Source organism: Pantherophis guttatus, chromosome 1, assembly GCF_059756535.1.
Source record: "Pantherophis guttatus breed Tessera chromosome 1, ASM5975653v1, whole genome shotgun sequence".
NCBI classification, from domain to species: Eukaryota; Metazoa; Chordata; class Lepidosauria; order Squamata; family Colubridae; genus Pantherophis; species Pantherophis guttatus.
Window position 1 is genome coordinate 41,088,945 of NC_142063.1, and position 24,212 is coordinate 41,113,156.

Genomic DNA, 24,212 nt, shown 5'->3' on the forward strand with positions numbered 1-24,212 from the left:
GGTAAAACCATCTCCTTGCTATTTTTTCTTACCAATGAAATGACAAGTAATTTTATTTATCACACCTTAAGTAAAATGGAAAGGATTAACTTTTCTTCCATACAATGGTGTCCTTGGAGATGGTTAAAACATGGCAGATACAGCATTGCAATCTAAACCCAGAGGTGAAATCCAAATTTTTTTTACTACCGGTTCCGAGGGCGCAGCTTGGTAGGCGTGGCAGGGGAAGGATACTGCAAAATGGTTAAGAGTCAGTGAAAATGTTAATTTGTTAATAAAGAGAATGATGTTAGTGGTAGAAATTATATGTGAAAATGTTGTTAAATGAAATAGACCAGTAGGTGCAATGTGAAAGAAAGAATGATTTTGGAGAAAGCATTAAATGGAGAGAAATAAGTAACATAAGCATTAATTGAAATTATGATGGAAAACTGAAATTGAATGTAAAATTGAATGAAATTGAAATGTTAAAAAATGATTTAAGTGAATAATATAATAATAATAAATTTATTTACGGTCACAGACCAAAATGCAAGCATAGCTACAGAAAAACATAGGGAAAAGAACATCACGAACAGCCGGCCACCGGAAGCCCCGGCTGAGAGGGACCACAGCGCTCTCCTCTAATGGTTACGGCTCTTAGAAAAAATTTTGAGACCTGAGAGGTAGTGTATGAGGAGCCATCCCCTAGACAATACAAGGCCAAATCACTATCATTGGGCCCACAGAAATCTGTCTCTAAGAGAGACATCAAATTAGTCCTGGCTACGTTGTACATGGGGCAGTGTAAAAGGACATGCTCCACAGTCTCAACCTCCGCTCTACCACAGGGACATAGCCGCTCGCCCCTCGGAAGCCTCTTGAATCGACCGTCCAGCAATGCTGAAGGCAAGACGTTAAAACGAGCAAGGGAGAAGACTCTTCTATACTTAGGGATGGTTAGAGTATAGAAATATGAGGCCATCCTCAGTCCAAAATTATTAAGTTGGCTGAAGACCAGAGGGGAGCAGGTTTTATTGGCTCTAGCTCTCAGATATTGTAAGTCTATGTCCACAAGCCGTTGGACTACCCTACATTGGGCATCTTTAAGGCCATAGTCTCCCATGGCATCCCCCGAAAAACCTAACAGGTGGAGTTTCTTCGTCAGATCCCTCTCCCATCGAGACGTATAGGGGTCAGCTAACACCAGGGAGAGGTAGCTGCCAGGGGCTGCCAAAAAGAGTGCCCGAAACCACCATTTAAAGGTGTTGATCCACGCCATGCATTCAACTGATCGAATGCCCAGTTCCAGATACATCGGAGCAAAGCCAACACAGGGAGGGAGACCCAAAAGTTTCCTTAAAAAAGCAGCCTGCGTTCTTTCAATACACTCCTTGAAGCCCTGTATCCATATCGGAATTCCATAAAGAGTTTGGGCCAAGGTTTTGGCTTTGTAAATACGCAGAGCAGAAGGAATAAATTGGCCACCTTGGGTATAGAAAAATCTTAAAATCTGCTGATGGCTACAAAAAGCTGAATTCAGCACCTGGGTTCGGTGTCTAGTCCAAGCACCAGTGTTCTGAAAATGTATACCTAAATACTTAAAATGGGAAACCTGCTTAACAGCATTACCCTTAATAGCCCAGTTGTGTAACTTCCGGGCACTAGAGAACACCAAGACTTTTGATTTGTCGTAGTTAATGGACAAGTGATTCTCAGCACAGTAGGACCCAAATGCAGAGAGAAGCCTTTTCAGGCCAAGCCTCGTCAGTGATAGGAGGACCGCGTCATCAGCATAAAGGAGAAGCGGGATCTTCGTTGTTGACAGCTTTGGGGTGTGAGACTCAATACATCCAATATAAGAGGCCAAATCAGATAAAAATAGGTTAAACAAAAGAGGAGCCAGGAGACAGCCCTGCCTTACTCCACTCTTTATCGGGATAGGGTTAGAGAGTTCTCCCTGCAAACTACACCTAACCTGACTAGAAGTCTGATTGTATAGGGATCTAATTAGGAACAACAGACGTCTGTCGATGGAGCTTTTGAACAATTTTGTCCACAACAATTCCCTTGGGATTGAATCAAATGCTGCCTTTAGATCGATAAAAGCAGTAAAAAGTTTACCACCTGGTATGGTGGCATATTTGTCAACCAGGTGCGCTAGGACAAAGCAGTGGTCCAATGTGGCACAGCCTGCTTTAAACCCAATCTGTTCAGCACCAATAATGTTGGACTCCTCGACCCAGGTGAGGAGTCTGTGTTGGAGATATTTAGCGTACAATTTCCCAGTGATGGAGAGCAGACTTATAGGACGATAATCGGTTGGGTTGTTCCTATTTCCTCGTTTAAAAATAGGGACAATAATTGCTTGGTTCCAGGAGGTAGGAATCCTGCCAGAGGTATTGATATGGGTAAAGAGTGTTGCTAAAAGAGGAGACCACCACTTCATAAAGAATGAATTGTTAAAGAATAAAAGAGAATAAATATGAATAAGCAGGAAAATTAGAATTTGAGGGTGAATGAAGATGTTGTTTATATAAGTAAGCAAAGAAATATTGAGATATGATTAAAAAAAAGGAAAAAAGAAAATTGTGGCAAAAATTGTAATTGAGTAAAATGTATTTGAATTTGATAAATTGTATAAGCTAAGATATAGCCAATACTCTGTTCAAAAAAGATGTGGGTGAATGGGGGGGGGGAAACCAATAAAACTTGATTTTTAAAAAAAATCTCCATTCCCTCCCCACTCCTGGGGGAAGGATATTGCAAAATTTCCATTCCCACCCCACTCTGGGGCCAGCCAGAGGTGGTATTTGCCAGTTCTCCAAACTACTCAAAATTTCTGCTACTGGTTCTCCAGAACTTGTCAGAACCTGCTGGATTTCACCTCTGTGTAAGCCCCACCCCTTTCGTACATGAGCTCACATTACATAGACCTATATGGGTGTGAGGCAGCCTCAGTCATGTTGTGATGGCCACAAATGTGTCTGTTTTTTCAACCACTCCTGTGGTTGAAAACACCCCTGTGTTTTCATCAAAGGATAAAATAGAGCAGAGGGCTAAATAATGTTATGGATCTAAAATATTACTATGAGTAAGCGGGTAGTAACTTTTATCAACTGTGTACATTTTGTCTATGAGAACACTTTGGGATTTGTTAATTGTATTACTTCCCTATTTAGCAGAGGGCTAAATTGTATTACTTCCCTATTTAGCAGAGGGCTAAATAATGTTATCAATCTAAAATATTACTATGAGTAAGTAGGTAGTAACTTTTATCAATTGTGTACATTTTGTCTATGAGAACACTTTGGGATTGTGCTGCTCTGTTAATTGTATTACTTCCCCATTCAAATTTATTCAGGTAAATTGCCTGAGTAGAGAAAGGGGGAAAGAGGCTGAAAACTTCTGATTTTTTTTAAAAAAAATCATTTTGCTCATTCTTGTTTGATCACCTTTTCTCCAAATCCATATCATTTTATCTTTATCGTTCCTTAACTTTTATTTGTCTGACCTCTAGTCCCCTGTAAAGCCAGTTTGCTTACATTCTTCAGCTTTGTCCTCCCTCTCAATCTTCCCATTTTTCTCACAATTTTTATCTGCTTTTTTCTAGTACTTGTCTCTTCGTTTTAAACTGATTCTTCATTCTTTGAATATGCTGAAATAATATACTTGGTATTATTGTATAACAAATAATTTATACTGTATTATGATACAATCTGGAATTTTAATAATACAATATTTTCATACTTTTAAAAAAATAATAAGACACTAAGAATTCTGTCTGTACTTGAAGTTTATGGAGTTATGACAGGAACTGGATCTATTTATGTTTTTTATGCCCTGTAATCCAATATCAGAGCTGGTCTTAGAAGTGATGTTAAAAGTTGTCATGTTTTTGTAGTTCAGACGTTCATGTACATTATGGTTTTGATGTCTTAAATTTATGCCTCATCTCATCACCCACATTAGACTAAGTTGCCCCCAAGATGCTGTTCAAAAGGCAACTGAACTTTCTTGGTTGTTTTCCTTGAAAACGTTTTACTTCTCATCCAAGAAACTTCACCAGAACTGAGAACTGAAGAAGCTTCTTGGATAAGAAGCAAAATGTTTTCAAAGAAAAAAACCCAAGAAAGTCCATTTGCCTTTTGAACAGCATCTTTGGGACAACCATGAGCTGGATGATTGAGAATCTCCACAGACATTAGGCTAAGATCTTTACACCAAGGAAGGTGGTATTTAGGTGGAAGAAACAGGAGAGACTGTCATGAATAGATCATCTCAAAGTCACTGTTTTATGTGACAACTCCCTAGCAGAAGCAATGAGATAATTTAAAAGATCTGTCCTTGGCAATTTCTCAATGCATAGAATTTCAGAATTTGCTAATGAGGAAGCAGATAAATGTAAATTAGCAAAATCTGAAATACTCAGGTATGTTTAATTTTCCCACATTCATCAGGTGTGCAGGTTTGCCTGGTGGGCTTCTGTCTGGATATAATCTAGTCATGGTAGAAGGTTGGATGATTGGGGAGACCTAATACATACGATAAAGAGTATCTGTTGTAGATGGATATTCCCCCCGCTTGTGAAAGAGCAGGTATGCAATCTTAAGGTCTTCTTTGACACTATGTTGGGTTTGACTTTGCAGATCAATGTGGTAGCAACAGGTAGCAAAAGCAGTCTTTTTCCAGCTGTGAATGCTCCATCAATAACACCTTTTCCAGAAAAGATCTGACTATTAATGCTCATTCTCTTGTTCCCAGTTAGACAGTTCTAATCTTGTACTTGAAGATTCAGAAATTAAGCTGACAGATATGTCAGATATTGACTAGTAGCACTTATTCTAATTCTAGTTGTCAAGGCAGATTAATGGATTAATTTTAGATTGCTTATTATAATAGACAAATCCTTGGATAGATAAGTAGATAAGTCCAGGGTTTGCGCCGTTTATCTGCAGAATCAGTTTTCCATAAGTTAAAAACTTACACAGTAGCTCCAATAAATCTCACTTTATTGCAAGTATTGGAATCAACTAGGGCAAAAGCTTGATGTTGTTGTTGTTTTGGTGGTACCTTCCCTTATGATCTCTGTTCCTAGAGATCCAGACTGCTCCATCTTTGGCCTGTTTTAAGAAGTAATAACTAAGAGTACAATCATTTTTATACTCAAACTTTCACCTTCTAAGAGTTTTTATATTGGATATTTTTATTGCTTTGTGGATTTTATAAACTCTTTTGATCTTGTTTGGTATTATATGATAGCTGGATTTTATTTATGATAACCATTGTGGTTGGTATTATTGGAGTCTTCAGTTTATAAACAGACAAAACTCCATCACAGATAAAACCATCGTGTTAATCAAGTTATCTTAAAGTCAGCATATTGTAGGAGTTGCGCCTATCTCTTTATGGGCAGCATATAGGGGAATTCCATGACCATAAATGCAAATTACTTTCAATTTGAACAAATTTCAGTAGATGTTATGCTAGCTAGAATGCACCTATTCCATCTTGTCTTAATTTTTTATCTGCTCCCTGCCAAAGTCCCTGGTCAATCATGTTATATATCTGCATATCTAATTTCATCAACCAGGTAAACTGAGTTTCCAGTGTGTCCAAGAGTGCCTTTTTGAATGCATTTCTATGTCCAATTCATCATATATCACAACACACTTGTTAATATAAATTCATAATAAACGGAAAAATAATAAATTGGGTTATGCAAATTACTTTTGTACAGAGATTCCATTGCAAAGAAGAGAAAAGTCAAGGCATGAATGTTTCAAACAGAAAAAAAGCTTCCCACTCTTCAAATCTCAACTTATTCTTCAGATAAAATTCAGGTTGTATTTTGGATAGGAATTGAAATTATATAACAACTATTATTTTTGAGTCCTGTGAACATTCAAGAACATATTGTGGCATAAGTTTTTAAACTACAATTCACCACAAAGTTATGGGTTGAGTTTAAGATTTCCTTGCCTATACATGTGACTGTATTTACCTGCAGAGACAATAAACTAGCAGCTATACAAATTTGAAGTCTTATGTTATTAACTTTATATCCAAAACAAATACTGAAAAATACATGGGTATTCATTGGATACCAATTCTGATAACAAGAGAGATATAATGTATATTCTGATATTAAACTAAGTATTTTGCAGGTAAGAAATTATGGATTAATATGTTCCCATTGATCTTTACAGGTAAAGAAAATAGCAGCTGAATATTATGACACCCTACCTCAACACCAGTCATGGGTTCTTGTTCTCTGGGACTTTATTTTTGATGATAACATCAGTCCTTATTCAAGGGTTAAAAGAAAGTGTAAATTGGTTTCTAAATTTTCCTAGATTGCAACTCCAGCTTTTCCTTCTGGACTTCTGTACCTTGAAAATTTTTCCCTCGCAAACATGAATGATTCATTGGATGAAGTGTCTTAGGAAGATGTAGCTGATGTATCTTTCTGAATACAAAGGATTGTCTTAAATCCAAATATGAAGAAATATGCAAATGAAGTTAACGAAAAACCTTTTTCTTTAGTACTGTGCAATGCAAAACTCAGAGGCGGTCAGAGCATGGAGGACCCTGAATTTATAGATTTGGAAAGTAGAGAAGAGAAAAATAGCTAGTTCTGTATATTTTGACTAATTAAAGTATATGGCTAAGAAGTCTGATATTGGGTACAATAGACCTCTCTCCATCTTTGTAGATCAGGACTGTCAAACTTCCGGCCAGCAGGCCAAATGTGTCACGCACTGGCCACGCCCATGCCCATTTTAGTGAAGGGGAAAAAAGTTCCAATATGGCACATGATGATGCCGTGGCAACTTGAGTTTGATACCCCTGCTGTAGGTAGATAGGGAATTTTTCAAGTAGGGGAAGATGGAAGATCTCCGTGTAATTAACTTTTAAGTAATGTGCAAGTATGTGGGAATTCCTCATCTCATACTATTGTGATGAGCAATGGTTCTGAGAGCTATAAAAATTATCCATCTAGACCAGAGGTTCTCAGGAATTCTGGGAGTTGAAGTCCACAAGTCATAAAAGTGCCATTGTTTCCCATCCCTGATCTAGACAGAGAGATTTGCCAATGCATATTAGTTGCAATAATTAAATCAGACCTCCACACTGCTACAGGCAGATTACAAAGTACCCAGCAGTGTATATTTAAAGTGATTGAATATTAGGCAGCTCTGTTTATGACTTTAAATTATTTAAAGAGAAAGCCCATATGTATCTACCTATAAGTAATCTCAGTAGAAGTTAATACAATCATCAAGGTAAATAGGTTAGGATTGCAGCTTAAAATGGATTGTGGCAAGTATATTTTTAATACAGTTATGTGCAATTGTGGAAATAACACAGCCTGATAGCAGTGAATATAGTTTGTGTGCTTCAGTGCTTGATATTCCTAATTACATAAAGGGCAGTAGTTAATATTGGAAAGACCTCTGAGAAAATGTTCTAAGCAGGGTGAATGATACTAGTTTGGATGGGAAAATGGCAGACTAATTTATAACTTATTTTTACCTACCTGATTTTCCTTTTTTTCATTTCTTTTTAGGCTACTACAAATGTTATTAGTTTCCAGAGGGGTTAAGCATGTTATTTTAGTGCAGCAAAAAACCAACAAAATTTGTGTTACCTTAAAGATGAATGCATTTATTATCACATAAGCTTTCATGGACTACAGTCTGCTTCCTTAGATGCATGGTTCATTATTCTGAAATTTATATTATATACTCTTGATATGACAACTCACCCCATCCCCCCACCAAGAAACAAACAAAAAACACAACCCCAGCAGTCACATAGCTCCTGAAGTGTGAAATTTGAGGTGCTTCCACATTAAAAGAAATCAGTTTTCAAAGGAACCAAAAAACTTTATTAAAAAAAAACCTAGCCAGTGCTCCATTTATTCTTATCTAGTACCACCCCACCCCCCGTTATAACCACGTTGTAAGTTATTAAGCAACATGAGATGCACAGTATTATTACTTCTTTCTAATCAGCAATGGAAGTTTTATAGTCCAAGGCAGGTAAAGAAATAATATATTCAGGACATAAATGTTAGGCTTGGTCATTGACTTTCCCATAGAGTGAAAGTCTGAGGAGACTTTTGAGGGTCCTGCTGAGGAGAAACCTCCATATAATTTCAAGAGAAAAGAGTTTCAAGGATACTAGCAAAATTTTTTGTGTGGGTTCCACATAACTCTAGTGGTTTGCTCAAGCCAACATACATTTAAGCCTAAGCAAAGTAAAATAGTTTGCTATTAGTTATCACACAGTATTTATGACAAAATATTGGATGACGTGTTATGGGGAGATCTATTCAGTGCAAACTTGTTTTGGGAGAAGAATACTAGTAATTCTGAATATAACCACTATATACAGAAGACATGCTTAAAAATGATGAAAGACATTTTGTCTTTGGAGTTGTTCTATTCTCCAGTCTAGGTCCAGTGATTTGCAGCCATCAATTTTGTAAATTGATATATTTCATACAATAGCCAAGAGATGTAAACATGAAAATGTGAATTTTCTATTTCTCTAACTGTATTTCTGGTAGCACCACCAGAGGTCAGATAAAGACCTGGTTTACACAATATGGAAACCATAATAAGATTTCCTTAATTTGGTATAACGTCTTGTGTGAATTCGGACAATTCAATAAACCATGGCTTCATTCAATGTGTAAACATAGTCATAGCCATTTCCTTTGGAATGCCATAGCTGGTCAAGATTGCCAAATTGGCCATCCCTGTTGTTAATAAGTAGAAAAGTATATATTATGAGCCCAAATCTATTGCAAGAATGAACTGAAAGAAAAGCCAATCAATGCCACAAATGCCACATGGACAATGAACAATTTATTACCAGTATGAGCACAGATGCTGTGATGCACTGATGTACCGCTTTAATATTGTGGTAGCTTTGAGACCAGGGACTTCCTGGCTGACAGCTGGCATCTTCTGGCCTCAAGTACTGATGCCATTAATAAGATTCTGTTGGCAAAAAGGTTCTCATTTACACTGCAGACTACCAGTAAAATTATTTTGAAGTCATCTAATAAAAGCAAATGGATCACATGTTTCCTTACCTACAATATACTAAAAACAAAAATGTCATACATTTAAATAAGCAAATACAAAATACAAAAAGGCTGACCAAATCTGATGTGCATTATCAGATGAATTTTAAAAATCCAGATAAATTTTTAATATTTTCCATTTCAAAGATTTTAAGACTTTTTTCTTTCTTTTTTAAATGAAGCAAATCCAAGGCAGTAGCAAGCTTCAAAGTCTGCTGAGTCTGCTAATAAAAAGGATTTTAAAAACAAAAGATGCTGTCAGGTGTCCTCTTTCACCATTCTGCATGATCTTGGTACACTTAGAAATGAACCATCACTTGTCATGTCCCTTGCAACTTCCAGAGGGCCATTCTTGTGGCCATTATGTTGTGCTGATTCGACTCAATTCCTGCCTGATGGCTGAAAAACAACAACAGGAAGCAAATAAGATGTAAGCCAAGGCTTATTACAAAAGACAAGATAACCACAATCTCACGCCTAATTTAAACTCCATCAAATATTTCATGAGGATTGGCTGAAACAGCCAATACAGAAGCAGCACTGAGAAAATAAGGTTGAGCAGATTAGCTCCTGGTAAAATTCAGACGACACAAGCACCTTGGTGGCCTGGAGTTTCCTCTTTGCTGTCTGCTACACATCAACCTTATGGGTCTCGAATGTTCAAGTTTGGATTTAGATATCAAATAGGTAAACACTCTGGTATATTTCCTTAGGGTAGCAATGCAAAGTAGGTAGTATGTGAGACAAGCCACCCTCCTTCCACACTAGGAAAGAGGTATCACCTTTATATGCCAGTTGAGTAGAAAGCCTGTATTCCTGTATTCTGACATCTCAAAACATAGTGACAGCAAATTTACTTTCACTGTTTTATTTTAAATAAGAATTGCCTCTATCACTTTTTATCAAATCCACATCTGGCAGTTCTTCAACCCTGTAACATCCCATTCTGGTTTATGCTTTTATAGCTCCCTAACTTCTGAAAAGCATCTATATAAGCTGTAACATTAATGGTGGCACCTAACTAACCTTAGTTGATCTCAAAAGCTAAGCTTGACTACACCTGGCTTACCTGGACAGGAGACGGTCAAGAAACTTAAAAAAAAAAAGCATTGGCAGTCAAACCATGTTTGTAATGTTGCTACAGAAAACTACACAGATATGCCCAGTTTAAATATGGCAGAATATATTTTTACTTCTCTTTATGCCAAATCCTGAGTCCAGTTGACAAGTTGAAAGGCAATCTTTCATTCTGTGTTATCTTGGAATGGAATCTGTTTTCCTCTCCAATAACCCATATTGAATGTGAGTTTAAGGCAGAGGTCTTCAAACTTGGCAGCTTTAAGACTTGTGGACTTCACAATTCTCTAGCCAAAGTCTTACAGCTGCCAAGTTTGAAGGCCTCTGGTTTAAAGTATACCTAAAGCTGCTACAAGAACAAATATAGACATAGGAGAGGAGCCTGGTTTCCATGTTTTGTAAAAGTTAACTGAGCATGTTTACTGGGTGTGTAAATCATTAAAGATTTTCAGATCAGGCTGGAATAAAAAACCCACACTGCTTCAAGTGTTTTCTACCTGACTTCTCTGGGAATCTGAGCCTAATAGCAGTTAAATGGATATAATCCTGACAGGGTGGACAATCTCTTGCATCTTTCACATACACCAAAGTTGTTAGTTGCGAAGTTGTGTCCGACCCATCGCGACTCCATGGACAATGTTCCTCCAGGCCTTCCTGTCCTCTACCATCCCCCAGAATCAATTTAAGCTCACTCCGACTACTTCAATGACTCCATCCAGCCACCTCATTCTCTGTTGTCCCCTTCTTCTTTTGCCATCAATCGTTCCCAGCATTAGATTCTTCTCCAGTGAGTCCTTCCTTCTTATTAGGTGGCCAAAGTATTTGAGTCTCATCTTCAGGATCTGGCCTTCTAAAGAGCAATCAGGGTTGATCTCCTCTAGGACTGACTGGTTTGTTCGCCTTGCAGTCCAAGGGACTCACAGGAGTCTTCTCCAGCACCATAGTTCAAAGGCCTCAATTCTTTGGCGCTCAGCCTTTCTTATGGTCCAGCTTTCACAGCTATACCTTGCAACTGGGAAAACCATGGCCTTGACTATACGCACTTTTGTTGGCAGGGTGATGTCTCTGCTTTTTAGTATGCTGTCTAGATTTGCCATAGCTTTCCTCCCCAGGAACACCAAAGTTAAAGCTTCTTAATCTGCTCATTGGGGATGACAGACACAACTGCCCTAACCTCTGGAATGCAGTTTATTGAGAAAGGGTGTGATGGATTAAACAGTTGTGCTTGTCCTTGTTGATGAACACCATTTTTATAAGACAGGAAATGGACTCCATTTTGATCCCTTAGCCCAGGCCAATGAAAGAAATGAACACTTTCTTAGCTTCTTACCATCAATTATCTCTTCTTTTACTTTGTGTAATTCTTTTACAACTTCCTCCAATATTTCCTACAGAAAGAAAAACAGAAGGCAGTTGAAAAATGCTCTTCAACACTGTAAAGGCCCAAGCCCCTTAAAATGGTAAAAATAAAATTCTCCCAAATATTCCTGTAAATGTAATTTGAATTTCTACTTTTGCACTACACAAATAGAGTTAAAATGCACTATTCAGAAAAATGATCTACTGAAGTTAAGCAACCCTTAGGCTTACTTGAATTTCATAATAACAAACTGAAAAGTGAGTTCCTACGGAATTATTGTGGCATGGAATTGCCCATATGCATATGTCAAAAGCTGACGCTACAAACAGATGAATACTTCCGACACACAAACAGATTAATACTTCTTGGATTAGAAAGTAAGGGCCATCTGAGACAAACCTGGTTTATAAAGAGAACATATATTTTATTGTTGGGGGTGGGAAATGCCCTTCAAAATAGAAGACAATCTTGAATTTCATGCTGGCACCTGTTACTGCTTTCTCTTTTTGTAAATTTAATGCAGGGTCAGAGGGACACAGATCTTAGCAAATACTTTGCATGCAAAAAAATTCAGATTCAGTTCCTGCTCTCTCTTTGCCTGAAATCTGGAGAACGGGTATCAGTACTGAGTTAGATATACCAAGGATCTGACTTAAATATAAACCAGGTAGGTTATTTCAGGAATCTTAGCACTAAGATTGAGCGGCTGTGGTTTCCGACGTCCCGATATAGTCAGTTGACGCCATCGCTGACTTCCACCGGCCGGTACGCTCTCACAGAGAGGGACTCCTCCGGGTGCTGTCGGCCAAACAATGTTGGCTGGTGGGCCCCAGGGGGAGAGCCTTCTCTGTGGGGGCACCTACTATCTGGAACGAGCTTCCCCTTGAGATACGGAGGATCCCAGATCTACGCACCTTCCGCCGCGCTCTCAAGACCTTTTTATTTCACCAGGCTGGTCTGGCCTAACCTCTCCCATTCTCTTTTTAATGTAAATTTTAATGTAAATTTTAATTTGTTCTTAACCTGGGGTTTTAAATTTGTCTTGGGCTAAATTGATTTAGTTCAATTTTACTTCTGCTCTTAAATTTTTGTATTCTATGTGTTTTATCTTGTGCCTGTTCACCGCCCTGAGTCCTTCGGGAGTAGGGCGGTATATAAATCAAATAAAATGAAAAAAAATAAGGAATGAAAAATAAGGAATGGTTTGTTTATTAACGAGGTTGAGAGAATCAGAAAATAATTCTTACATCCACAACTTTTCTCATTTTATTGCCTTCGGAGGTCATGAAAATGATTCATTTCTTTGTGAAACAGACATTTCGTAGCCAATTCTGTCCGAATTATATAAACCAATGGCCCTCTGAAGAAACATAGTTTAGTGTTGGTAGAACAGCTCCAGGCTCCATTCTTGAATTTTCAGTTAAGCAAGCAGAAATACTGAACAAAATTGTCATTTTTCCTGGTTTGAACACCATTAATAAACATTTCCTCAATCAATATTCATCAAGGTATTCATTCCAACTCACTTGTTTCATACGATCAAAATCTAAAGTGTCCATTGCCACATCATTACTGCTGCTCGCTGGCTTCATCCTTCAGACAGAACAAAGAAAATAAGAGACAATTCCATGCTGTGTTCCACAGTATTGAGATGTTAATAATTCCTTATAAAATGGTATATAAAAGCAGGTGGAAGTTCACCATGCAGCTGAACAAAAGTTCATTGTTTGACATTCTATTTTCTGTATCACTTAATGGTTAGGTAATTTTGCTAAACAAGCAGCTTCAAACCCTACCCAGTATAAATCATTGAAATATCATTTTAGCTTTGAAAATGTCTTGGGAAGGGAGAAAGCAAACCAAATTATATTTGTGTACCGGAAGACTTTTTTTTTACCTGTAATGCTAATTCAAATAGTTTCCATGGCTATTTTACTTCATAAACTGTTATTGCAGTTAATTATTTACTAAATAGTGTTTGCAATGGCTTCATTGGCAGGATAACAGCTGGGTAACCTTTCAAAAATTTCTGTTCATTCTGCAAATCTATCCTTATTTTTCCTATTAATCATCTTCAACATCACCATCATGTGACAGTCACAGTATCACTACCACCAATATATATGTAAATTTATATACCGAAAAATCTATCATCGCTGAACAATGTCTCCTTTTTACTCAAGCCATTTTGGTCACAACTCATTTCAAAGCCTGAGCCATGGGGACATCATGTGGTCAACCCAAGCAATAAATCAGGAACCAGAAGAACTTTATATGACCTCTTTTTGTTTGATGTAATATGGGAAGCTGAATGATGATTACATGGTAATTACAGGAAAATTACAAGTGAAATGTCACTATCAATGGACTATTGGCATTTAAGGGTGGATGGGATTTGGACAGTATATAAAAGGTTATATGCAAATATCCATCTTTTATAGTCTTTCAAACCCAAATAATTCTGTCCCATCTTTTTGGTCAATATTCAAAGGCTATGCAATAGATCAGAAATAAAGTATTTATTAACACCCATTGCAGTTTATTTTTTTTTTCAATTGCAGAAAAGGCAATAAAAACAATTTTGTACAATTTATAATATTTTTTTCTAGCATACGTGTATGTATCCGCATATTTTTTTGCAAACGCTGGAGGCTGAACTAAGAACATCCAGCAAAATATTTCAGACTCGACATCTGGACTAACCAAATGGTTATAATGCTAAAATTATAATCAGATTTGGCTGAAATCTAAGAGGTACATGAATATATCGTTTAGTTTTGGGAAGGAACATAACTAAATTTCATTATATATTTTTACTTATTACCTTTATTGAATATATTACTGTAATATGAAGCATGTAGTTTGATGCTTCTCAACTCGTGTTTATAAAGTTTTTACAGAATAGTCGCTGAGGTGAGTGTGTGCTCAGGCATGGAAATATATGATGTGGAAATAGTCTCCTTTATTATATTGTTATTAGACAGGTGAGAGAAACAGCTGTTGACAACTAAATGCCTCTCATCTAGTGCAAACCTGATGCTTCAGGGTATAATTTTCACTGTGAGTGCTGCATTTTGGAAGGGGTGCATGGGGATGAAAGCAGTTAAAACAAAGCAATCATCATTGGCATTTTGATTTTAATTTGGCCTTCCATAGCCACTACATAAAATATTGAAAAAAAAGTTAAAAGCATAATTCAACATCAAGTAATGTTTATTATATTGACATTCTCTAATGTTAAAGTAACATCCCCATATATCTGTGGTGGAATGAGCTGTAGTTATGCTGTATCTTTCCACAATGTATTTTCTTTATGTAGTTTCTATATCTCATAGCTACGTTTGTCCTCCTGTTAGATTGCTTTATGTAACATATTTTATTTAATTTTAGGACAATGGTTTTTTTTTAACAAAACAGTCACAAAGTATACTAACAGCAATGCATTTTTTCCCCAAACTACACATTATTTTTCCAACAAAGAACAGTGGTTTTTGCTAACTGAGTTCTGCTGAATTCAGTCTCGTGATTCATGGTATTTCCACGTAAAAACAATCCACGATAGATTTCAATTACCTGATTTCAATTATGTAATCCTAACGTAAGCATCATTGACATGTAATTTATTAAGCAGCAGAAAGCAAACAAACAAACAAAGATGGCAAGTCACACCCAGACATATAGCTGGTTAGTTGTTGCATGAAAAGTTACATGTTTCTGCAAAGGATAAGCCAAAACACTACAGAGAAGTCAGGACAATTTTTCAGTACCTAAAAGATGGCTGAAACTGAACAGGACCTTTAGATTCAGGACTTCTCCCCACTGATGGGTTTCTATGCAATGGAATGAGAGGATACAACATGATCACATCCAGAAGCATCATGCACAGGTCCAATACATGCAGGTGATCCATACATGATGTTCTGCAACTAACCTAGAGAGTAACGAAGTGACCGGTTTTTCCATGGAGTTGCTTCTCTCCCAAAGTTTCTTGCCAGCATCTAGGCAAAGAACAGACAAACAAAGAGAAGGCTGTAGGACTTAAGACTGTGGAAGAAGAGTTTAGGCAGAGGTATGGGGAGGGGAGACATATTTTTTATAAGAAACATACTAAACTACCTAATGTGTTTCTAATAGCAGCAGGTGTACTTGGTGGAATACACCCAAACAAACAGATCCAGGTCAACAACAGTTATAAATCTGCTAAATCAGGAATTCTCATTAAAAACCTAGAACACTAAGGAAGGATCCTTTCATCTAATACTGAGGAAATGAATTCTTGAACTTTTAGCAACAGAGTAACATTGCTAACTGAAGTATAAATAAAAAATAATATAGTTTATCATTCGTGTTATACTCCTTTATTTCACCATCCTTTGTTAATATCCAAACCTATGTACAGTAGATTCTCTATAACTCATGAGTCCAGCAATTCTGTGGGAAAGAGAGCATCAGATGGAAAGAGCCATGAGAGTGGTATTTCTCTTTTACCTGGCCTCTGATATTGTTTTGTTTTTTCATGGTCCTATTCTTTTATTTGGCTGGTTCCTTCTCCACATATCTAGAATGATATGGGACACAACCATGGATAGCAATTCCCACATTGTCACTGTTGGTTGTAAGAAAGCAGATTGTCCTTATTCCTGCTCATGTATGCAGGTTCTGTAGAGAAACACATCTTGAATCCAACTGTTTGGAAAATTTAAAACCTTCATTCACTGTGACTGGTTTCATTCAATATATCTTTTAAAAAATCAAGTAGACCTTCAAATGAAGAATAATATTCTGACCATTTCTCAGCAACAAATTTCATAGTCAATATGCAAGAAAGTAATCCACAGTGCTTAAGATATTATCCTGCGTGGTTTTGCATATTCGATTGGAAAGCAATGGTATTTAGGCGTGCTCAAAAATATTATGTTGACATATGTGTTGGATATTTAGTTTTTGTCTTAAGATGTGTTAATTTCTAGACCAGACACAAATTACTGTTGCTAGGCTCGCAAATCAAATCTAGTTATAAACCGATTTTAATCTTGCTTGAATAATCCACAACAGGCCAACCACAAATACTGATTCTTACAATATTTTAAGGTAAAAATCAAATCAACTACATTACTGCTTAGCAAGTTATCTGAATATAAGCACCAAATTACTGAGGCCGACTCTCTTTCAATTATTGAGTAGGGATCTTTTAAAAGATTTCTGAATCTCCTTCACATCCATTTTGCATAATTTTGATGTCATCACAAATACAAATATTGTCAAAGGAAGATTACAAGTACAAGAGTTTAATACCTGAGGAATTCTGCTGTTGGACAGGGCCTCGTGTAACAGGTGTAGGAGAAGTGCTAGCATCTTCCTAAAAACAAGCAAAATGTTCTCTTAATATTGTGACTGTGGTTTGGAGTACATATGATTTATAATATTCCTGTACAACAGCAACAGAATCTCATTATGTGGCACAGGAGGCTCTCTTTAACCAGGAAAAGCTATTTATTCACAAAGCCCTTTATTGTCAGCTTTTCTATGCCTACTATCCCATAATCATAATTTATTGAAGTTGGCAAAAATCTAATACTGGTGCTCAAAGTATTCCTTCCTTCCTTCTCTCCATATTAAATTGTTCACCACTCATCTTGCTGTGAGGTGATTGTTGGTGGTTTACATTAAAAGCAATAAAATTACACACACAGACACACACACACACACAAAATCAGGAGGGTGGGATCAGAAGGGTCCGTTACACAGCATGCCTCCTCTGTCAGCACAGATTCCATTGGGGTGAGATGGTTCCTCAAGTAGCCTGGACCCATGCCATGTAGGGTTTTAAAGATGATAATTAACACCTTGAATTGCAACTGGAAGCAAACTGGCAGCCAGTGCAGCTCATAGAACAGCAGAGTAATACGGGATGCTCTAGGAGCCCCAAAAACTGAATGTGCTGCCGCACTCTGCACCAGTTGTAGCTTCCAAATGCTCTTCAAGGTAGCCCCATGTACAGTGCATTGTAGTAGTTCAGTCATAAGATAACCAGGTCTTGAATGACTCAGCACAGGGTCTTGTGAGCCAGGAAAGGCTGCAACTGGCACATAACCCAAAGTTGTGCAAAAACTCTCCCAGCTGGGGTTGCCACCTGCTCTTTAAGCAGAAGCAGCAAGTCCAGGAGAACCCTCAAATTGCAGACTGGGTCTGCCTGGGGTAGTACATCTGCATCCAGAACTAAAGATGTTGAAGTCCTGGATCTTGAAGCTCCATGCACCCAAAGCCACTTTTCCAGGGTTCAGCTAAAGTCTGTTATCCCCCATCCCGCCCTGTGAGAGGGCAGTGACAGCATCACTTGGATCACTAGGGGTAGAGATATAAAGTTCAGTATCATCAGCATATGATTATATCTCAAACCATGATGACATATGATCTCACCCAGCAGCTTCACATAGGTGTTAAAAAGGAGTGGAGAGAATACAGAGCCCTGCAGCACCCCACAAAAGAGCAGTCATGGGCTGGCTCTCTCATTCCAATTAATACCGATTGTGACTGGCCTTGGAGAAAGGAGCCCAACCAGCACAAGACTCTGCTGCCCAGTCCCAGACCCCATAGCAGGTCCAAAAAGATAGCATGGTAGGTATTATTGAAGGCTGCTGAGAAGTCAAGGAGAGCAAGATGTCAAGTCTGAGGTGTCATCCTTGTGTCAGGTTCCAAGTAATGCATCCATCATTACTCGTTCACTCTCGTTCTGCTCTCATCAGAGATGATTCACAACTGCGACCTTCCTTCCTTCCTTCCTCCCCTCCCCTTCCACTAGTGGTTAATAATATAACAAATGAAATGTCCACAATAAGCCAACATTTAAGCAATTAAACTGTCCATTAAACAGTAATGAAAAGATGTCATGACACCAAAGCTTTCTAGCTCCATCTTTACTACTTAACAAGAGATCAGCAATGTGGCTAGTCTAGTTTCTAGGAACAGACTAGTTCATAATATCCTAGAGAAACTAGCTCCCTTGTCTTGGCCCCCTTCACTCTCATGAAAATGACAAATTATCTGAAGTTTTCTTTGGAGTAAACATAATGGACAGGTTGAATTAGTTGGAGAAGACAGTGGTAAGCATTTTGTGATAAATCATATAAACCAGCACTTTAAACTGCTCTGGAAACTCAGAGGGAACAGTGCAGAGTCTGCAATGTACATGTACTACTATATGTTTTTGGTGATTAACAGTCTCCAAAGCAGGAGAGGACTGCATAATATAAGAATTGTGGGTTCTGAATATCTTCAACAGAAGCCCTATGTTGATCATTCTACAGTATGAATAATGAAGAAGGTGTTTTTGTTGAGAAATCCTCACTCTCCAGGTAAAGTAACAACAGATACACCAGTAGAACACGGCAAAGAACCTTCTTGCTATGATTTCCATCTATTCATCCAATAGTAGTGATGCGCCTAGGGCTTGGGTTCATAGAGATACTCGCTAGGCATACTCTTTCCCCATGAAAGACAACAGTGGGACTGTCAGAGATGTCTAAAACATTTTTCAATGCTTGATGAGGCAGATCAAATATTTCAATATTAAATTATATATAAGAGCAGATAAAGGGTACTCTTCACAAGTTCTGATAGACATGCAAATGACTTCTGTGATTCAAGTGCCACAGAGTCAGAAGTATTCCACTTACATTTTGGCTTTCCTCTTCTTTTTTGTCCACTGGCTTATCTGACTGAGATGCTGCTTTTCTCCTTAGGACAGAATGAAAAAGGCTATAAATCAATTCCTTAGAAATATATTTACAACTTACAAATTCAGATATGTTAATTCCTCCCAACATAGTTGGAATTCTCTGTAGAAATAGAAAGGGGTGTATTCAGTAGTGTGCTGGAGCTGGCCACACTGGCTTATGAGAGCCAATTGTGTGTTTTTAAAAAAATACTTTTGCGAGTTAGTTGAGAGCAGAGCTGAGCCTCAACATCTATGTGTCAATCAACTGTTTAGTGTCTAGCAGCATGGCATGAGGGTGGCAATGTGGCTGTCAGAACAGGTGGTTAAACATTGAGTCGTATGCCATTGGACATATATAATGAAGAACTCACATTGACTAGCAAATAGCTCAAATAACTCACTGGGCCTGGTGGCTCAGCAGACTGATAGCATTGTGATTAACACCAGCTGTCTGCAATTAGTGTAAGTTCGAATCTCACCAGGCTCAAGGTTGACTTAGCCTTCCATCCTTTCTAAGGTAGGTAAATTGAGGACCCAGTTTGTGGGGGCAATAAGCTGACTTTGTATGAAGTATGAAGGCTATTGCTTAATGCATTTTAAGCCGCCCTGAGTCTCCGGAGAAGGGCGGCATATAAATCAAATTAAAAAAATAAAATAAAAATAAAAATCTTCATCTTCTACCTGAAACATGACCTGGTGGTCTTAATTAGAGATATGGTCTTTTGCTTTGAAAATTTGGTTAATCTTATATCAAGTGTAGTTTCACTGGGTGATTTAGCCTGCAGTGGACCAACTCCTTCCCACCCTTCTAGTCTTTTTGAAATTGTGGGTAAGAAAAAAGAGGTGCTGTTTGTCACGATCACAATCACTAACCTTTTTGCCAATAGTTTATTCATTTCCTCCATAAGACCACCTCCTCCACTACTTGTTCGATTGGCATCACTCTTGGAAGCACCACTGGGACTAGAACCTCCAGATCCATCCTCTGGCTTTTAAGACAGAAACCAACAATGTAGAGTCCGTAAGCATTAAAAATTTAACTGTTCAGAAAACTCTAAACATCAAAGACATCCATTCTTACTTCTTTATATATTAGAATTTCAAGATCCCAATTTTAAGCTTATAATGCTTCTATCACAGCCAAGAGTCTTACCCGTTGCACTCTTCTTAGTTTGGCACCAGCCAGAGCCGCTGCTAGTCCTGACACTGATCCGTCATCAATGCTATATCCTCCACCACCTGCTGGCAATGGGGGAGGAGGAGGAGGTGCGGTTCCCGTAGGTGGAGGAGGAGGGGGAGGAGGAGGGGGTGGTCCACCAGATGATGTGGGTATTCCAGTGGCAACAGAGGGGTGACCTGATGGTAGAGCAGGACCTGAAACAAAGAATTGTCATTCAGGAACTGGAATATATTGTCTTGTTTGCTCTCTTTACTGGCAGTTGCTTGGACCAATAATAGCAATCAAAATGAAAGCCATGAGAGACATCGTTTTTAGGATCATCAGAATCTCTCAAGTGATTTTATCACTATGACACAAACCATAAGGCTTGTTGGGAAATAACTTGGGCCTTCCCTCTTGCCTGTAACAACCAGCTGTCATCTCTCTCCATCATATTTAGTATCTAGTTGGATGCCTTATTTTAGGCTTAGGAATGCTACACCAGGAAGGGGATGTATCTTAGCATTTTATAAAAAAAAAATAGCAATGTATAGTAAATAAAAAATAATGCATCTGTGTACATAATAATGTCTAGTAAAATCTACGTACCTTGCAGTAATTAAACTGAATATGAGAGGGAAAGGGGACGGGATTCAACATTATATGATAACTCAAGTTGAGAATTATAGCTACAATATATGGGCATTATTTTCAGTCATGTTCTGTTTCGGTAATTTCTCTACAAGACTTTATTTTTGAAAGCAAAAGCTACAATGATGGCTTTGCTTCAACATTCTTATTCAAGGCTTTTAATCCAAAAACCTCATCTCAAATTTTACATGAAGCTACATTCTGGAGTACAGCTGTCAACAGTAACATAACATAACTCAATTCAGGTGACATTTTTAAGAGTTCTTTTAAATGTTTCCAAATTGTGTTTCTAATTATTATTTATTTTACTGTTACCGATATTCTTTTGGAAACCACATCATCTCTCCAAAAAGAAATGCTTGGCTAAGTACAATGAAATCTTAGTTGAATACATATTTTCAAAGGCAAAGAAGTTCTATATGGTTCTTATGCAGACAGGTGGTTTAAACAGATGACTCAAAAAAATTATTGTTGCTGAGCTAATTATTTGTTATCCAGGAGTATGATATTGGCATGTTACTGCTTTAAATAAAGATTATGGGACAACAAGTGGCAAAGGCCAAAATTCAATATTACCCCTAACCATTACAATAAATTACTTTTTTCAGTTTCCTATATATTTTAGCAGTATATATTTAAGTGAATATAGAATTAATTTTTCTAAAATGAGATTAAATCCACTGCCATCAAATTTGTTATATAGAATAGAGAATTCTATTCTAGGGAATGTTCATTCAAAAGTTTTGAATGTTGTTCTTTCAGGCGAATTGTTTTTCAGATACTTAATATATACTGGCTAAATTATCCACATCAAAATAATGGTGAGAAGAAAGATATGTATAATGTTCCTATTTTCCCCCCAATAAACTAGATTCAACATATTTTTTAAAGACAGAACCATTTTCTCTGTGTTTTACCATGAGCATCTAAAAACAGCATAGAAGCAAGATATTAGATAAGTATACTTCTGATTTGATCCAACAGGGGTCATCTCATCTATATGTAAAATTTTATCCTATTGTATTAGATACAATCTGCATGATTTCCAATTTATGCAATACTTTGCTCTTCCTGTTGCCAGATTAAAATTGTTTCCAGGTAACGAAGTATGTGATAGTTTTCTTTTTAAAGTTACAATTTTAGAACACAAACATAGTGGGCAGGTTAATAGAAACAATGAGGAATAATCACTCTAATTGCAAGTCCTCCTCTCTCTAGTCTAGAGTAAGTATTTCTCATAATTAGGCTAATAAATAGATTTTGACCTGGTCTTCATAATTATCTTTTGATTAAACATTCTTTCTGTAGGAGATGACCAGGCTGAGCCTTAGGGAGAGGTCAAACATGTCATAAGTCATGAGTCCCTGCGCACCCACAAGACATCTAAGTCCATCCCACCACTCTTATTTCCTGCTCATTTCCTTGGACTGTTAGTTGGTCAGATTTGTGTAGGCATCTTAAACTGACAATAAATCATTTAGGAGATGTCTGAATCTCCTAATTTCCCTGGCACTTGACACTTTCCTTGTATTTTGAATAAGTATTTTCAGGTATTAGATGCTATGTTATACTATTGTCACCACTCTTTCTTTTTGTCTTTTTTTCAAAGTAACATAACTTTAGTGTTTCATATAAAAGTGGTGTTACATTAATTTAGCCCTTTGAAACCATTATTACAACTAAGCCAATAATCAGTAATTAGCACCCAATACAAATAATCAAGTTAAGAAAAAATTAAGAGTTTTAAACTTATTTCAGAAGTCTGTCCTTATTATAATGAATTGGGCAAAATCTACTATTTTAAAAACTTATACTAAAAAATCCCCAATCTTCAACAGTGGTATTAATCCACGTGCAGAATTATATTTTATAAATATTTTTGAGATTAAACTGAAATCAGTTATCAGGCTTTAATCAGCATATTTCTATAGTTAAGCCTGCTGTTCATCTAAAAAAGAAATTAGTAATTTCCAGTAAGCATCATAAAAATGTTATCATACGCTCAGTATATTTTGCAATAATGTAAGGCTTAGTAATGCTTAACAAAAAAACAGCCTGCAAGAAAGAAAAATGAGTATTTAAAGCATGTTTCATTCCACATTGAATTATCTTCCAGAGCTCTTGAGTTTTATGACCTTAATGTATGAAAAAATATCCATTCTGATTATTGCATTTCCAGTAGTTTTCTTTTAAATAAATGATTTTTTGAGTAATTGTTACCTATTTTGGCATTCAACCAACAATTCTCCCTTCTGCATAAACGTATTTTCCCCAAGTGAACTACCTGTGCTTTCATTTTATTAGGATTTCTTCTTGCTTCAGTTTAGCTTTTTATTGTCATATAAATAACATGTAATTTTAATCTACATTTTGGAAACCATTTCTAAATTCAAGGCTATGGCAATATTTGAATTTGTAAAGTATTCTTCATTTCCTATCCAAGACTCTCATAAACAGGAGTTAACAGTACTGCATTAAGCTGTCACATTAAAACTACAAGAAACTACAGTACCTCACATTTGCCTTTCTGTTCTCAGAAAACCAAATACTAGATTTGTCTTTCAATGCTACAACACAAAGTGTCCATTCCAATTTCAGTAATGGTTGTCTATAATATGAGTAGGACTGCTTGACTAATGAAAGTTCAAAACTATTCTAGCAGAATCCGTACAGACAGCAATTTTTTATCAGGAATGTGGAACCTTCTGGTGGCCAGGAGTAGCTGCATATAACATCTTGCTGGCAGCTTATAAAGTGAGCAGGTCCACATCACAAATGTGTGCAGGATTGGGTCTGGGGTTTTCTTCCTTTTTAAATTGTGATATGCCTGATCTTTTTTTAGCGCAAGCATGAATAACTTACAGCACAAGGCTTGCATGTGGCACCTAAAAAACTTTAATGGAAGCCTGGAAATGGTCCCAGTTGGGTCACTGAATTACAACAATGCATTTGCCAAACAACTGTAGCAATAATTCCTATAATTCTGAAACTAGAAACAAACAATAATGTATACCATAAAATAAGCTTGGAATAATGAAACACAGAAAGATTCCTACACCTTTGAAACACATTCTGGGGAAAGAAAGAAAAATTCTGTTCATGTTTGCGATCAACTCTTTATTATACCTGCTATTGTCCTAGTCAAAAAAAAAAATTAAGTGCATCTCTTTGC

General features: G+C 37.1%; 2 protein-coding genes across 7 annotated transcripts in view; one reads left to right on the forward strand and one right to left on the reverse strand.

The window, feature by feature from the left end:
- Positions 1-9,327, forward strand: part of DEGS2 (delta 4-desaturase, sphingolipid 2) — a 35,740-nt gene extending 26,413 nt beyond the window's left edge. Inside the window, exon 3 of the mRNA XM_034418464.2 lies at positions 6,189-9,327. Coding sequence (XP_034274355.1) covers positions 6,189-6,335 — 147 coding nt within the window. The 3' untranslated portion in view covers positions 6,336-9,327. The remainder of the gene's footprint in view (positions 1-6,188) is intronic.
- Positions 7,627-24,212, reverse strand: part of EVL (Enah/Vasp-like) — a 168,880-nt gene continuing 152,294 nt past the window's right edge. For all 6 annotated transcript variants that reach the window (XM_087872256.1, XM_087872240.1, XM_087872243.1 and 3 more), the window contains 9 exons: positions 20,384-20,604; positions 20,104-20,219; positions 19,190-19,250; positions 16,809-16,872; positions 15,445-15,511; positions 15,281-15,343; positions 13,040-13,106; positions 11,484-11,541; positions 7,627-9,475 (listed from right to left, as the gene is read on the reverse strand). In XM_087872256.1, coding sequence (XP_087728382.1) covers positions 9,438-9,475; positions 11,484-11,541; positions 13,040-13,106; positions 15,281-15,343; positions 15,445-15,511; positions 16,809-16,872; positions 19,190-19,250; positions 20,104-20,219; positions 20,384-20,604 — 755 coding nt within the window. In that variant the 3' untranslated portion in view covers positions 7,627-9,437. The remainder of the gene's footprint in view (positions 9,476-11,483; positions 11,542-13,039; positions 13,107-15,280; positions 15,344-15,444; positions 15,512-16,808; positions 16,873-19,189; positions 19,251-20,103; positions 20,220-20,383; positions 20,605-24,212) is intronic.